Here is a 15,377-nt window from a genome sequence, read left to right on the forward strand (position 1 = left end):
TGATCTTGGAGGTCTCTTCCAACCTCTATGACTCTATGACTCTATGACTCTATGACTCTATGACTCTATGACTCTATGACTCTATGACTCTATGACTCTATGACTCTATGACTCTATGACTCTATGACTCTATGACTCTATGACTCTATGACTCTATGACTCTATGACTCTATGACTCTATGACTCTATGACTCTATGACTCTATGACTCTATGACTCTATGACTCTATGACTCTATGACTCTATGACTCTATGACTCTATGACTCTATGACTCTATGACTCTATGACTCTATACTTGGTATGACCAAAAAAAAAAAAGCCTCCCAAAAGGACCTCTGAATCCTATGGTGCAATCTTTCCCCGCTCTATGCAACACGGCAGCTACATTTCACCCAGGATTGACAGTTAGCAGGGACCTATTGTGCAGTCACTATAGGAGCCTCTGAATATAAAATATTTTCCCCTTCTTATCAGAATTTGGTCTGAAATCTTTTGACCAATGAACATAATTACCCCTGTCTAATACATACAGGGGATAGTTTTTCTACCTTAAATCAGTACCCCTATTCATCTGGACTTTCAAGACCTTTCAGCATTTACCTGGGGAAAGATACAGCTAACATGGACAAAGCTCCCTCAGGGCTTCACTGGGTCCTCCACTATTGTTCTAAAATTTTACTAAAAGTTTTACAGGATGTTGTGTTTAAAAAACAGATCTGTTTTTGATACAATATGTTGATCATTTGTTAGTAGCCATGGAATCTTGTATAGCTGACACCTGTACCTTATGTTAAGCAATGTAATAAGCTGAACCCTGCAACTCTACTCCCTTTACCTGGGGAAGGAGCATCACATCATGATTGTGCAGCAATAACCTGTGAAACTGGGGAAAAAAAAAAACCCAAACCCGCAAGAATATTCTAATGGATGTGCCATTTCCAGATCCTGATCTTGAACTATGGGTAGACAGGTCCTCATATTATCTGAATGGTAACCAAATTACAGGTTATTCAGTAACTACCAAAGATAAGGTAGTGGAGGCTTCACCACTCAGCCTGAAGCTGAGTGTGCAAGCAGCAGAACTGATTGTGTTAACAAAGAGTTGCCAGCTGTCCAAAGAAAAGACTATAAATACACCGATTCTCTGTTTGCATTTGGAGTCTGCCACACCACTGGACAGTTAGGAAGCAATGAGGGTTTATAACTTCTAGTGGGAGTAAATACTGAAGTGTTAAAAGCTAAACAATTGCCAAAGAAACTGGCTATCATTCATCAGCCAGCCCATACTGGCGAAAGGACAAAAGAAGGAATAAGAAATGATCTAGAGAAGTTTTACTAGGATTAGTAATTGGTAGTGTGGGTGCTAGTGATTAGTCAAATCATGTTGTACCTGAATGCTTTGAAGGTATAAGAGCCCTATGTAGAACCACATTTGGGGTGCCCCAATTTGGCTGGGACACCACATGCACATGAATAAGTATTTATTCTTTTAATTCTGTACTTTGCATCCCAGCCTTTCTCCTTGGTTGGCATGGGCCAGTTGCAATTTTTTGTAACAGTATACAGTCTAAATTTTATAGAACAAATAGAAAACTTTAGTTCATAAAAACTTCAAATGCTTGTTTTTAACTTTTATGAAGCAGAAATACTTGCTTCTTTAAGCTTCTTGAGAGGCTGTGGGAGTTTATGCTTGTGTTGACTAGGAACCACAGAATTGTGTGTTACTTCTGGTGCACTTGATGCCGTTTCAGTTCTCCTCCACTGCTGAAGCCTGAAATCTATTAGTTCTTTAGCATCTTACTGGTGCATTGGTAAACAAAGATGTATAAGAAATATTCAGTAATATATATACTTGTATACTTTAAAGTTGTTAAAGAGTAGTTGTAGTAGGAAGCTGTTTGTGGGAAGGGAAATACGTATGCTGGGAAATAACTGTTCTCTTCCAAGTCAAAATATCATGAAAATCTCACTTACTCATTCCACTGCAGGTTTTTAAAACTCAAACTGTATGCTTTCTACTTTGTATGTGAATTAATGCATGTTCTGGAATTGGAGTGAAATAGTTAAGGAAATGCACTGCATTCCACTGAAACACTTTTTGTGACTTTTTATTGCAGACTAGTTCATAGGTAGGTCTCACTTTGCTGGAGAATTCCCATGTGAGAATGAAGTAATTATCTGCTATCACTTTCTTCCCTGGGATTGTGACTTTGGGTACCAAATTGCTTGGTATGTGTTAAGTTTGTTGGGGAAGATGGGCATCTCCAAGTTATTGGTAGAAATGAGTCAGGAGGGAAAAATACATACAGTTAAGCACAGATTGAAATAATTTTTTTTGATTGAGAGAAACAAATATAGATTATCTGACTATCTGACCTTTGACAGCTGGTTTAGGATTGAATCTTTTGCTTATGTCAGTGATCATAGCTCTAAACTTCTCTATCTACTGAGTGAACTATGACCAGACAAAACTCCTCTGTTCAACTGTCATTTGGAGCTGATTCTAGAACTTCATCACCCCTTCTCCAGCACCGAGCATAGAGATTACTGTTCTTCAATCTGGTCTCCAATCCAACTAGACTTGTATTATGTTTCTGATAATGATGATGAAAAGAAAGCATGTGAACATAAGATTGCCTGTAGGATGACCATTAAAGAATCACCTCCCTGGCCACCGAAGAAATGTGCATACTGTCTCATACAGTGTTAATGTAGAGGTGCTCAGGGTGGTTCTTGAAAGGTCTAAATCCCACTGGAATGGGGTCTGTCTGTGAAGATATGCTAGAGGAAGCAAAGCTGTTCTGCTTTCAACATGAAAGGCAGTATATTTTTGAATAACAGAACTTTGTGGTATATTATTAACGGGTTATTAAACAACAACTTCTTATGAAGCAGTTCAGTTTTTATTACCTTGCTTGTCTTCCAGCAATCTTGAAGAGAACCAAGTATTTTGTTCAGAAAGACTGCCTTTCATTCATTTCAGAGACTGTAAGTGTCTCCAGCTGTCTGTGTGTTTGCTTTAGCAAATCTTCTGGGGCTAATGAGCAATTAGAAATTCATTAAACCTGGAGAAATATCAGGTCACATTACATGCTACTATTTAGCTGAGCAGCAATTCTGCTGAGTTGGGTGGGAAAATGGATACACCGGACTACTTGTTTCTACTGCTTTGTAGGCTTTAAATATGAGGCATCAAGTCCTAGCTATAGATCCTTGTGGCAGAGTCCTTAAATCTGTGGTGGGCACTACAAGCAGTGTACAGGGAATGCCTGTGAACAGTGTGTGAATCACACTGAAAGCAGAGTATCTAGCTTGACAGCTGAAGGGTGGTAGGCATGTTTCTGGAATCCTGTCTGCCTACTTGAGACTCTGTTAGAAAGGCCTTCAATATGAAACAAAGGATCCTCCTAATATTTTGGAGTGAACATTTTAAAGAAACTTTTATTTTTTTGAAAATATTCAACTGGAATACAGTCTTCTCACTGAAGACATTAAAAATAGGAAGTTATTCACACTGCACATGCAGTCTCTTCTGGGAGAACTTCTATGACAGGTCTCGGATAAGATCCTGCACCATATACTTTTTAAAAAACAGTTGACTTCAGTCTGCACAGCTGTTTCAATTGTTTCTTTTTTCCACAGTGCCCAGAGGGAATATTTGACATACTTTGTCTTGTGAATAATATGATAAATGACTAGTGAGTGTGGGGAAAAACTGAACAATAATGCACTCTCTGCAGAATCACTGAACCCTTCTGAACCATGATGCTACTTTAATATGTCAATATAAAAAAATTGATGAGAAACCCTACTTTCCAGTTATCTTTTCCTTTTAAAACTGGTACTCTTGGTCTTCTGATGGCTTCAGTCCATTCTGAGACATCTGTGGGTTTTTTTATAATTGTGGCTTTAGTATTTCTGACTTAATATGGAACAGATTAGTTAAGTTTTAGAAGAATTAAGAGGAAGGGAAGGAATAATAGCAGGTTTGCTGTCATTCCTCATATGAATGTGACTTGATTTCAACATCCTTACAATGCTGATAAGCATACTCACGTCCATGAGTGAGTTCTTCCAGGTGGGCTTCTCTGAGCTAATCTGTCAGTGGATATGCCTCAGATCTCAACCTCTATGGTGTGACGAGGCTGTGTCATTACAACCTGATCTGTGTAAACCCAGAGAACTAACACTCAAGTCCTGGAGGCTAAATGGGACTGAAACTAGCCTGTTCTAATATAAATGGGTGACAGGCTGAGATTGAAAGTTTTCTCAAAGGCTGGATTCTTGACATGCAAAGCCTTGTTGGCACCTTTAGGTATTAACATATTTTTCTACTACAAATTATGCATGGTCTCTCCACGGGCATCAGATAATCTTTACTGATGTAGGTCAGAAGCTTAGTCACTGACATGCTGTTGCCTTGATAAATTTGCTTAGAAGCATCTAAGCAAAACACGTGATGGAATCTGTCACTTTTTAAATCATTTGTTCATACTGGTTAAATAATAATAGGTGTCATAATTCTGTTAAGCTGACAAAGTTCAACTACCATATTTAAAAGGCCACAAGCCTGACAATCCCTTAAATCAGAGTTTCTAGACACCACACTTCTAAATTTGGTCACTTACCCACTGTCATTTTGTTTCCAAAATCTGAATAAAATGTACCACTCAGTTTTCAAAATTGTTAGTGGAAACAACATGTGTTATAAAATTGTCTCTTAATTTCATGATGAGTTACATATCAAAGTTGTGTTTCCTCCCTGGTGTCTTGTCCCACTGTATTGCAGAAGCTGTCTTTTCGGCTGGGTGCAGTATTTGGAACATAAGCCAATGGATCAGGTCGGATCAAGTATCTATAAAAAAAATTATAACTCTTATTAAAGACTTGGCGTGAGCAAGGATAAAGTAAATGCATACAGTTGTAATCTTGAAAAGATCGAAGCAAGACTTAGAGACTTATTTTGAAAGTGCTTAGTCTAGTTCCTATTGGGTAACTTGGACACTTGGGAAATACCACTCACTTTAGATGCTAATAGTAAAGCTTTTTCACATTTTGTCTGCCTAGACATCATCTGTATGTACTAGGCACAGCTAAACCTTAATTTTGACTGACAGCTCTTTTGTCAGTAACTCTGTATTTCTTTATGCATCTGCTTTATTCATTATGACTTAAAGAAGGGACAAGCAGTCCACAGAGTAATTTCTAAAAGAATTTTGCGAGAAAACAATGGGTAATTCTTGTCACTATGCTCAACAATAAAAAGCCTCATGATGATAATCTTGGTATAGGCTGACAGTCTGGAGATGTACCCTTATTGTAAGAACTTCTAGTAGATCTGAATACTTGAGGAAAATGCCTCATGAGTTTGAATCCAAGTTTGAGATGTTTAAAATAACTGCTTTTCTTAGGATAAGGATGGAAGAGGTTCCCATTAATTTGTAAGTGTAAACTCTGCACTGTTTTGTCAGCTGTCTCAAGTGACAAACTGTCTGATCTGAGACAGCTTTTTGGGACTGATGCAGTAGCAGCTTTGTGCTGCTGCAGAACTAACATTTCAGTGTTCTGAACTATCAATCAGTGCTTTCCAGCGCCACCGTGCTCCTAAAGAGAAGACAGACCACTAGATCAAATCCCAGTATCTTAAACTTGTCCAAAGATAAGCAGTACTGTTGAAGCTACTGGAAATTTTATTTCAAATCCTGGTTTTGAATGTGTTTGGTTTTTTTGCAAAAAAAGAAAAATGAAATGCGGGAAAATGAAATGTGAAAGAATCTTTTCTCTTGTATTCTCAGAAATCTTGGTGCCGCGTGTTTGTCCATCTCCTCCTCATCAGTCAAATGAAAATGATTAAATATCCATATTGTGTGCACGCTGTCTGGTGCTTATAAGGATTTACTGTATTACTTTGCAGTCGCCCTGAAGAAAGTTTCTGTTTTTACCAGCCATGAACTTCTACCATTCAGTATAATGAGTATGTTTTGCCCCAGACTTAATTAAAACACCCTGCAAAGTTCTTCAACAAAATGCGAAATGGAAAATCCTCATTAACTGAACTAACGTGTTCAGTAAGTGTATGACCAATCACTGTCATATACAGCAGCTCTGTGGGAAATCTGTTTTCAGCTTATTTAGTAACAGGCCGTTCTTGGCTCCTGAAGGATGCCTATAGGGCATCATGCTCCTTCTCAAAGCATGGGCTTCTGAGTCTGTGGGGCCTTGGCTTTATGGTGGATACCTAGGAGAATTGCCTGATCTCCATGATTTAGAAACACCACCTGCCTCTTGCTTTGTTAATGTTTCTCCTTCTGTCAGGGCTAAAGTAGAATAGCAGTATTTTCTCTCTCTGAGTTTTTTGCTACAAATAGCGTGAACTTGTTTAAGAAAACAGTTGACCTAAATACGGAATTAAAAAAAATCTACTCGTACTGTTCCTATCTAGATCATGTTCTCCTGGTATCCGTTGTCCAGAACAACCTATTTGTTTTGCTGATCCAGCCAATGAAAATGAGGAGTAGTGGAAGAGTCTGCTCTATTCCGTTCATCAAATCCAAATGAAGCATGTTTAAACACATGAAAAAAATCTTACTTTTCTTGCTTGACTTTTTTTTTTTGGAACAAGTTTTCTTAGATTTGGGGGGGAAATTCAGGTGTTTCTGTATTTCTTTTTTTCTTTAGAGTAAACTAAAGACTTGTCCCTGAAATACATAATTCACAAGTTCTAAATCACAAATAATTCTGCAGTAAGTAAATCACAACATCCCTTAAGTAAAAGTGAACAAGACTGTTACAATTTTATCAAGGTTTATCGCTGTAAGAAGCCCGAATATATGACTAGAGCCTCGAGGGTTTATAACTGGCCTGATGTCACAGCTGCCAAATCTCAGTGGTCACCTTCCTCCCTTAAGCATGTCTGGAGCCATGGTCAATTCCTATGTGTGATCTTAGGATGTTACTGCAGATTGCTGAAAATTGGAACTCCCAATTGCAACTCTTGGAACTGAAACTGCACTCCTGCATTTGATGTTTTTATAGGGCATCATCAACACCAACCCCAGAGCAAATAAGGAGAGTGTTAATCTCCAGGAAAAAAAAAACCAACCAAACAAAAGATGTCAAAGGAACAAACAGCCAGTAGTGGGGGTTTGGTTTTGTTTGGGTTTTGGTTTTGGTGGTTTTTTTGGTGTGCGGGTGTGTTGTTTTTTTTTTTAATAAGGAGAGGGCTGCTACTAGCAACAGAATGTATTGTACTAATTCTGGAATGAAAGAACAAGGAGTGTTACTGCAAGATCCGTTTGCAAGTACTAAACTCCGATATAGAAAACAAACATCACACTCTGCTGAGAGTCAAAATGTTAAACATTTTGGTACAAAAATCTCATGGCTATAGAATGAAAACACTGCTGTTCAGTACCTGTTTCTTAAGGCAAATAGGCTAGATGAAATATGGAGTTATTAAGGCAAAGCCTGAACATATCACTTGAAATGTAAGTGCTTTTGTTTTAATTGTTCAATACAGGCAGTGAAATCATTGTCCTTTAAGCTCCATCAGGTCAAGATACTAAGCATTAGCTTGCAAAGCCAATGAATGCAAAGACTAACAAGAAAGCCTTTTGAGCAACCAACAGCTGCGAATGCTGCTTTGGGTGCAACCTATCTCTAAAAGCTGAGAAAACTTCCTCATATGCTGGTTCAGGGTTGTATGTTACCTAATATACCCACAATAAAATACAAATTTTGTAGGATCCTAGTGAATGCAAAAGACAAACTTGTCTTGGGAAATCAAAGAATGAAGGTTGCATCTATAGGACTTAAAGTGAATACATGTTTTGGTTTCTATCATAGATATGCACAGAAATATGTGGTTTGGATAAGAATAAGCCATGTTGGCATAAAAGTGCAGCTAAGAAGGGTGATGAAGGAGTAACCATCTGGAGGAAGTCTGCAAAATATATTGAGAGGAGGAGAAAAAAAACATAGGAATATTTTCCTTTCAGCTTATTCAGCTTGCCAGCAGGAAGGACAAATAGAAAAAGCTTTTTACCTGCTCTGGGATTTGTGACTAAGAGAACTGTAGAAAGAGAACAACTTCTTCCTTGCCTCTCCACTAATAATCCCCATTGCATAAGGGTGAACTGGCTGCCTAGTCAAGAGAACTATAATCACATAGAACAGTGATCTGGGTTATTGAAGCATTAAACTGTTATCCAGATACAAGGATCATGTTCCTTGTGTCAGGTTTAAAAAAAAAAAAAAAAGTCTGAGCTTAAGCTGAGACGCAGGCCCACTCATTAAACATCAGGAAATGAACGTACATCAGGAAATTAACATCCATCAAGCTAGGTAACAGTATGTGCGCTTACAGGCTAAATATGTGTAGGTAGCACACTACAAATTCAGTACCACTGCAGAATTATGCAATATTGGATTGCTGAGTACCTTTGTTTTGGCAAAGAAAGAAAAATGGAACGCAGGATACCTAGTCCACCCAGATAGACTAGGTAACAGTATGTGAATTTACAGGTGAAATATTAGTACACATCATACTGTGGAGTTCCATAACAATGAAAATAGTACTCCAAACATATATATACTCCAACAAATTTTATGATAATTGTCTTTGCTGTTTGATATAGTTAATACTATGCTATGCTTTTCATATACTACAGTGCTGCAAAGCACTATGATGATTTTATTTTAGTATCAGGAGGGCTAATAGTTCAAACAGTTTTCTTCCTTGTGAGCAAGCAGTGAGGTGGGTCAGCACTGATGTGGAGGACCTTGCACAACTGGGCTATGTGGTCTCTTTCCCATGGAGCAGATGGGATGTGTTAGTATAGCAAGGCAGAGGCAGAAATGGCTCAGGACCTTAACGTAGGAATCGCATCAGACTTCAGTATGAGACAATGCCAGATAATTAGCTGAAATTCTTGACTTTCAAAACTTCCTTGACAGTTCAAATTTGTGTTTACTTTTTTCTTTTCATGTAGTCTGCAAAATTCCTGGTAAGCAAGTGAAAAAATTTCCTATGTTAATTCAAATACAAATGGCAGGACCTTATCTTAAGCATGAATATCACATGATATTCAGGGGAAGACTGCTGTTTACTTAACGATCTTTGAATTCACATAATAATAAAATCCCATTTGAAAACACTGATTCTGTAAGGGTTGATCTTTCTATTAAGACTGCGTAGCTAAATTATAAGCAAGAATTTAATGAGAATATTAATTCTGTGAAGCTATCCAGCATACTTGGTTAGATTATTTTTTTAAATACACAGAGTAAGAGGAGGATGAGAGAATATGGAGGTAAGAACATTACTAACATGTATTATATATTTATATGTGTATTTTAAATATATATGTATAATTAGGTGTCTATTTAAATAGAAGTATCCATATTTTTATTTTTTGCAGGTGCATGGGAAAGTTTTGGGTTCTTTTCCAGCAGAAAGATAATAAAATAAATTCAGGCAGAAAGTGCAAACAGAAATTTTGCAGGTCTTGTGATTTTTTTTTTTGTGTGCTTTAACTTACACTATATCATTCAGCTCTAATCTTGTATCTGGAGAAGGATTGATCAGGATGTAAGAAAGGGTGTTCTGATGATCATTCATTTCATCTAGAGGACAAAAAAAACATACCAAATTAATTATATTTACAAACAAATTGTGAAAAGTATGATTTCTGACAAACTAATTCTTGTAATGGTATGTTGCAAATGAAGGCTGATATAAAATTTTTTTTTAGTTTTTGCCTAGTTGAGTCTCGCTACACTTTTGTGTCATTGCAGTATCTTTTGTATAGCTTTCTCTTGGTACACTTCCTGGGGTGCTGCAGTGAGACTAGTTTTAATTTGATAGGACTAAAAAGGAGAGGCGTTTCTTCTGTGTTTAATTTCTCTTCAGCATTTTAAGGAAAATGATTTGAAAGAGAACAGCCCCATTCTAGTTTCAATGCAATTCCTAAATCTTTTGTTAATGAAGTATTCTTGATACACTGTCTGTAGGTTGAAAATTACTGTATTAGGTATTTTCTAGCATGTGTAATTTTTCTACATGCTTGTATCACATATTTGCACCACCATAAGTACTTCTGTCTAGAAAACAATTAGATAAGCTCACATAGACTCTTAGTATAGATGCAATTATACAGCTAAAATGGTATTTTACAATACAGCTTATTTCTGTAAGAAGAAACTGATGCAAAGTACTAAGTAGTTATACAAGCACCTGTACCACTGTGCTAACATCACAACTCTGCTAGAGGCTTGCATAGTCAAAACTGTGTTGTGTCTCAGTTGGCTTAAATGAATTCACAGTTAATTGAATTTGAATTTGGAGGTCTTACGTGTTATTATCAATGTAAAAAGGACACTGAAGATGTGAAACTGGCTTTAGAGATCATCCCCATACATGGAGATACAGAAGCAGCTGTGATTTTTGTTTCCTGTTTGGTTTTTTCATTGTTCCTGCACATGCAGAGAGATAGCTCCCTGCAGAAGTTAAACATACTTCTTAGTACTAACTGGCATGATTGATTCCTGCTAGTTTGAAAGAACAGGGAGACTTAAAAGTTTCCATTCCATGTTTAATGTGTAGTGGGATGAGTGGGGAGTGAGCTAGCTCTGAAGGGGGTTGAAAGGCTTCTGAAATTTCTTTCTGAATGTGAGGGAGGGTGGAGATGGCAGTGGGAATGTGACAACCCAGGTTTGCAGCTGACTGCATGTGTAAAACTGGTTTGTGGTTCTTAAAGTTTGTTTGTCCGTCCCCTCCCCCCCCATGTGGGTGTTCCTGTTGTTGTAAAAGTAGAAGCTTTCTTTATAATGAGGCGCATCTGTAAGAAAATAGGGAAGTGATCATGAAAAGTTAAAAATCAGAATCAGGGCAGATAAATGTAATCAGGTGAAGCATTTACCTATCAAGATTTTGCTGTTCTGCAGATGGTATGTAATCTTCCTAAATTTAAATAATGAAATGAACATTTACTGTTGGCTTTTAACTAGGATTTTTAAAAGAAAAACAGGAATACCACAAAGTTTTCTTGTTACTAGTATAAATATGAATCAATTACAAAACTTCTTTGTGGTTGATCAAATGTTATTGTGGACTGTGTCACTCCTGGAAAATACTTAGTCCTGAATCTTCCTGCAGAGAGTCATATAGTATCCACAAAGAAAGCAGGAATAGTAATTACCCAGTTGGAGTGTGGGATGAAGAGCTTGTATTTACATATCTAATTTGTAAAGATTGAGCAAAACTATAGCCATGTATTCTGTAGCAGCCTTCTCTCACAATTCAGTTGATTTTGTATCAATAGCAACAATAAGAACTACTGTTGGGTAATACATTGCTATTGGTGTCAAAAGATGTTTTGACCCTGCATTAAGAATGTGTGTAGTTAAAATGGACAAATAAAAATATTCATTCTGCAGGAAATATCACATTTACCTTCAGTTAATGGATATTTTAGGGATAAGTCAAATTTAAAAATAATTATGTTGAAAAATGAAGAGTAACACACTTGTAAAACAGTACATTTTGGATTCTTCAAATGAAAATTGAGCATGGGAACCCCAGTGTTGGTGCTTCTGAAGTAGAAAGCACTAAGCTCTATATTGGACCTACTATGCAGACAAACAAGTTGGGATCTAAAAATTCTTGGTGTTTCTAGGAAAACTAGAACCCATAGTTCTGGGGGTCTCCATACAACATGCTACAGAGCCAAGGCCATAGAAAGGCAACCCAGGCAGCTGTGGTGCATATATTAAAAAAGGTGTTACAGAGCTCTTGTCAATAGCTTTAAAAAACCCCCAAACAAAACCAATCAACCAAAAAACCACACACACAAATGAAAAAGCTACCCAGCATCATCCTTGCTGGAGCAGGACTTGATGGATAAAAATGGCATCTAAAGACCTAGTGAAACATGCTTCATAAAAATTACTTTAATGTGACACTTTGGCATTAATTTTAAAAATTGTGGGGAAAATGCAATATCCTTCACATATAGACAACTCTCCACCTTGACATGTGAGTGAACTTCACAACAGTTCTGTCTTCATCTATATTTCAACAATTTGTGGAAATATGGTGCAGTTGTTCAATGACAAGGGAATGTTTATATATTCTGCATACACATATCATGTGCTAAATATAAATGTGACTGACATGCTGCCTTCTGAGCTTTCCATCTGAAATTGGGACTAATACAACTGATTAAAAACACTCCAGCAAGCTTTCTCTCAGTAAAAAAACCAAACAAAATGAACCCAAAACAACAAACCAAAACCATTATGATAAACTTAGTATTTTGTTTATGGCACCCTCAGTTCTTAAAAATAAGTTCATCTTGCATAATACTTTAATAAAAACATTAGTATTATAGTAATCATACCATATCCTGCTGGAGAAAGGCCCAGATGCTTCATTCTGTTTTTCACAAGTTCAGCAAGCTCCTGTCTTTCTGACCTCTTGTAAAGGTTCATTCGCTGCTGGTTTATCTTCTCAGCTGTTTTACCAGAGTGTCTTGGTACTCTTCTGCTCAGCCGTCGGGCCCACTGCATGCTTTTTCGTCGTAACAAGGGATGATCAGACTGATCACTAGATGTTGAGTTACGATGATTACTACGATAACTGATCTGCTCTTTGGTGTCTTTAGTGTCTTCCCATTCTTCCACACTGATAGAGATTTGAGACTTGAAAGGAAAAGGACAAGAGAGATTAAGGGCTTTAAAAAATGGAAGCAGATTAAGACGTTCTCTCCTCTTTTCAGCAGTGCAGTTGAACATGTGTTTTGGTTGCAGTGGAGCTGAGGGGATTCAGCTGTTCGTACTTAGAAAGTGTTCCTGAATTGGGCACCCTTTACTAGACTTTGACTTTTTATGTAAAAAGCTTATTTATGATATAAATACATTTGTCAAGCGCAAAAGCAGTTGTTATTTAGTGCCCGATTCCATTTTGATTCTGAGAACAACTCTAGCCTTCTGATACTGCCTTTCCTGAATCTAGGAATCTGTTCTGAATGACTTCTCCACTTTCTTCCAAGTCTTGCATATTTTTAGAAATTCAAGTTCTGTAACTGCTTTTTAGATGTATGTTGTGGATTCATTAAGTAATAGTTCAACTTTGGCTGCACTGTTTTGAGTACTCTTTTACGACTACAGGTGGAACGTGCCTGTTACCTGTGTCTCAAATTCCCAGGTATTTTTTACCTTCCAGCATGTAATATCTGGAATGCTTCTGTGCCTGAAAATAGGGACATACGCAGTAGCCTTCAGTGTGATTCAGGGCACCTCTTGCAAACGAGGTAATTAATTCCTACCTTAAAGTATAGTGACGTTGCTTTTTCACTTATATAGTAACAAACAAAAAAAAAAGCAGACTTAAGGGCCAAAATCTGGCCCTCTGCTGTGTGTTTTCTTCATGCCACCCAAGTATGACCAATAGTATATGCATGCAGCAGTACTGAAATAATTCAAGTGGATGGACTACGTATGCAGTTCTAACATATACAAAAAGATCATAGGGAATACAAGAGGAAACACTTCAAAAGATAACTTCAAAATTGTTTTAATGTCTATTTTACATTTAACTATACTCTTAGCTTCTAATTTCAAAACTACTTCCTTATAATCCTGAGTTACTGTTGTGATCTTTGAAACATGTCTTTTATTGGCAATGAAATAGTGAAGCCCTTGCTGGTATCAGTGCAGTCATATTGCCAAGTTACTGGTGACTGATTTCAGTGTGTTAAGTGTTTAAAATAAATAAATGAAGTATAAAACAAAGTGACATAAAGTGGAGCTGGCTCAGTTTGTATGACTCCCCAAGAACACAAAGAGTTCACAATATGCTGGAAGTGATCAGTGAATAAAGCAAATTTAACTGAAGAGCTACTGAGGTTCTAAGGGCCTTTTCACATTAATATAAAATCTGAAAGCAAGATTCTGTTGACCTCATCAGTGTTGAATACAACCTTTCTTTAAGAGGCTCAGCAGCACACAGAATCTGTAAGGTTCCTGGAGTCCATAAAATAATATTTGATATGAGTAAGTCTTGACAGTGTGAGAAAGATACTAATTTTTTCCCTTTTGCACAGAGTAGCTTTTCTCTGTGTAAAAAACCAAACAAACCAACAAAAACAACAAACAACCCCCCCAAAACAACAAAAAACCACACCAAACAACAAAACAATCAAACCCAATAATTAAAAAGAACACTAGATATGCTTATGTTGTAGCACTTCAAGTAAAATCACATTTTTAATGTTCTAGACTAGGATCTTGCAGTAAGCCTCATGCAAAGACCCACTAATTTATTGAGGCTGTTCAGCGTAGTCTGCAATAGGGTTTTTTTTTTTTTTGAAAAATTACATGATTTTTAGGTTTTGTTAGTGACTCAGCTGATGTTATTTTGGATAGGGCATAAGAGAGAACCCTGAATCCCTGTGTACAAGAATTCTATTTGATTATTTATTTGTTTGTTACATTAAATTGACATTTTCGTTTTGCATGTGTTTTGCAACATGGATTAAGGTAAGCAAAGTACATCCCATATCATAATGTGCTACTTATGGATGGGAAGGGTCTATTTGGTGTGAACCAACCTGATACAAACTGAGTATAAAGGATGGTCTTGTTTTGCCTTTCTTCTTGTCTGCATTGGTAACTCTCCTTGATAAAACAACCATCTGGACTTGCTGGCAGTAGTATTGCAAAGGCAGAGACCAATCATCCTAATTATTACAGGAGGGTAGGTCACATTTTTTGAGCCAGAGATTAATCACGAGAGGCCAAGTAAAAGGACAAGTCTCTTGATTCTGTGAATCTGTAAATCCTTGGCTTGAACTTTTGAAACACTGGGATAGGTGATTTGAAACCATAAATGAAGGTGATAAATATTTACTTAAGTGACTATTCAGTTTTTACGGTGCCTGTTGAGAAAGGTGTGCAGAATGGCCCTTCCCTGTATAGAATCATAGAACAGTTTGGGTTGGAAGGGACCTCTCAAGGTCAGCTAGTCCAACCCCCCTGCCGTGGGCAGGGACATCTTCAACTAGATCAGGATGCTCAGAGCCCCCTCCAACCTGACCTTGAATGTTTCCAGGGATGGGGCATCCACCACCTCTCTGGGCAACCTGGGCCAGCGTTTCACCACCCTCAGCATAAAACATTTCTTCCTTATATCTAGTCTAAACCTACCCCCCTTTAGTTGAAAGCCATTTCCCCTTGTCCTGTCACAACAGGCCCTGCTAAAAAGTCTGCTGCCATCTTTTTTATAAGCCCCCTTTAAGTACTGACAGGCTGCAAGAAGGTCTCCCCGAAGCCTTCTCTTCTCCAGGCTGAACAACCCCAACTCTCTCAGCCTTTCTTCA

At 37.5% G+C, this 15,377-nt stretch overlaps 1 protein-coding gene across 1 annotated transcript in view; it reads right to left on the bottom strand.

Moving 5' to 3' along the window:
• Positions 1 to 4,743: 4,743 nt before the first annotated feature.
• KCNT2 (potassium channel, subfamily T, member 2) overlaps positions 4,744 to 15,377 on the bottom strand; it is a 121,209-nt gene continuing 110,575 nt past the window's right edge. The window contains exons 27-29 of the mRNA XM_009326185.1: positions 12,399 to 12,699; positions 9,540 to 9,624; positions 4,744 to 4,855 (exon numbers count right to left, since the gene is read on the bottom strand). Coding sequence (XP_009324460.1) covers positions 4,744 to 4,855; positions 9,540 to 9,624; positions 12,399 to 12,699 — 498 coding nt within the window. The remainder of the gene's footprint in view (positions 4,856 to 9,539; positions 9,625 to 12,398; positions 12,700 to 15,377) is intronic.

This window comes from Pygoscelis adeliae, unplaced genomic scaffold, assembly GCF_000699105.1.
Source record: "Pygoscelis adeliae isolate BGI_AS28 unplaced genomic scaffold, ASM69910v1 Scaffold466, whole genome shotgun sequence".
Taxonomy (NCBI): domain Eukaryota; kingdom Metazoa; phylum Chordata; class Aves; order Sphenisciformes; family Spheniscidae; genus Pygoscelis; species Pygoscelis adeliae.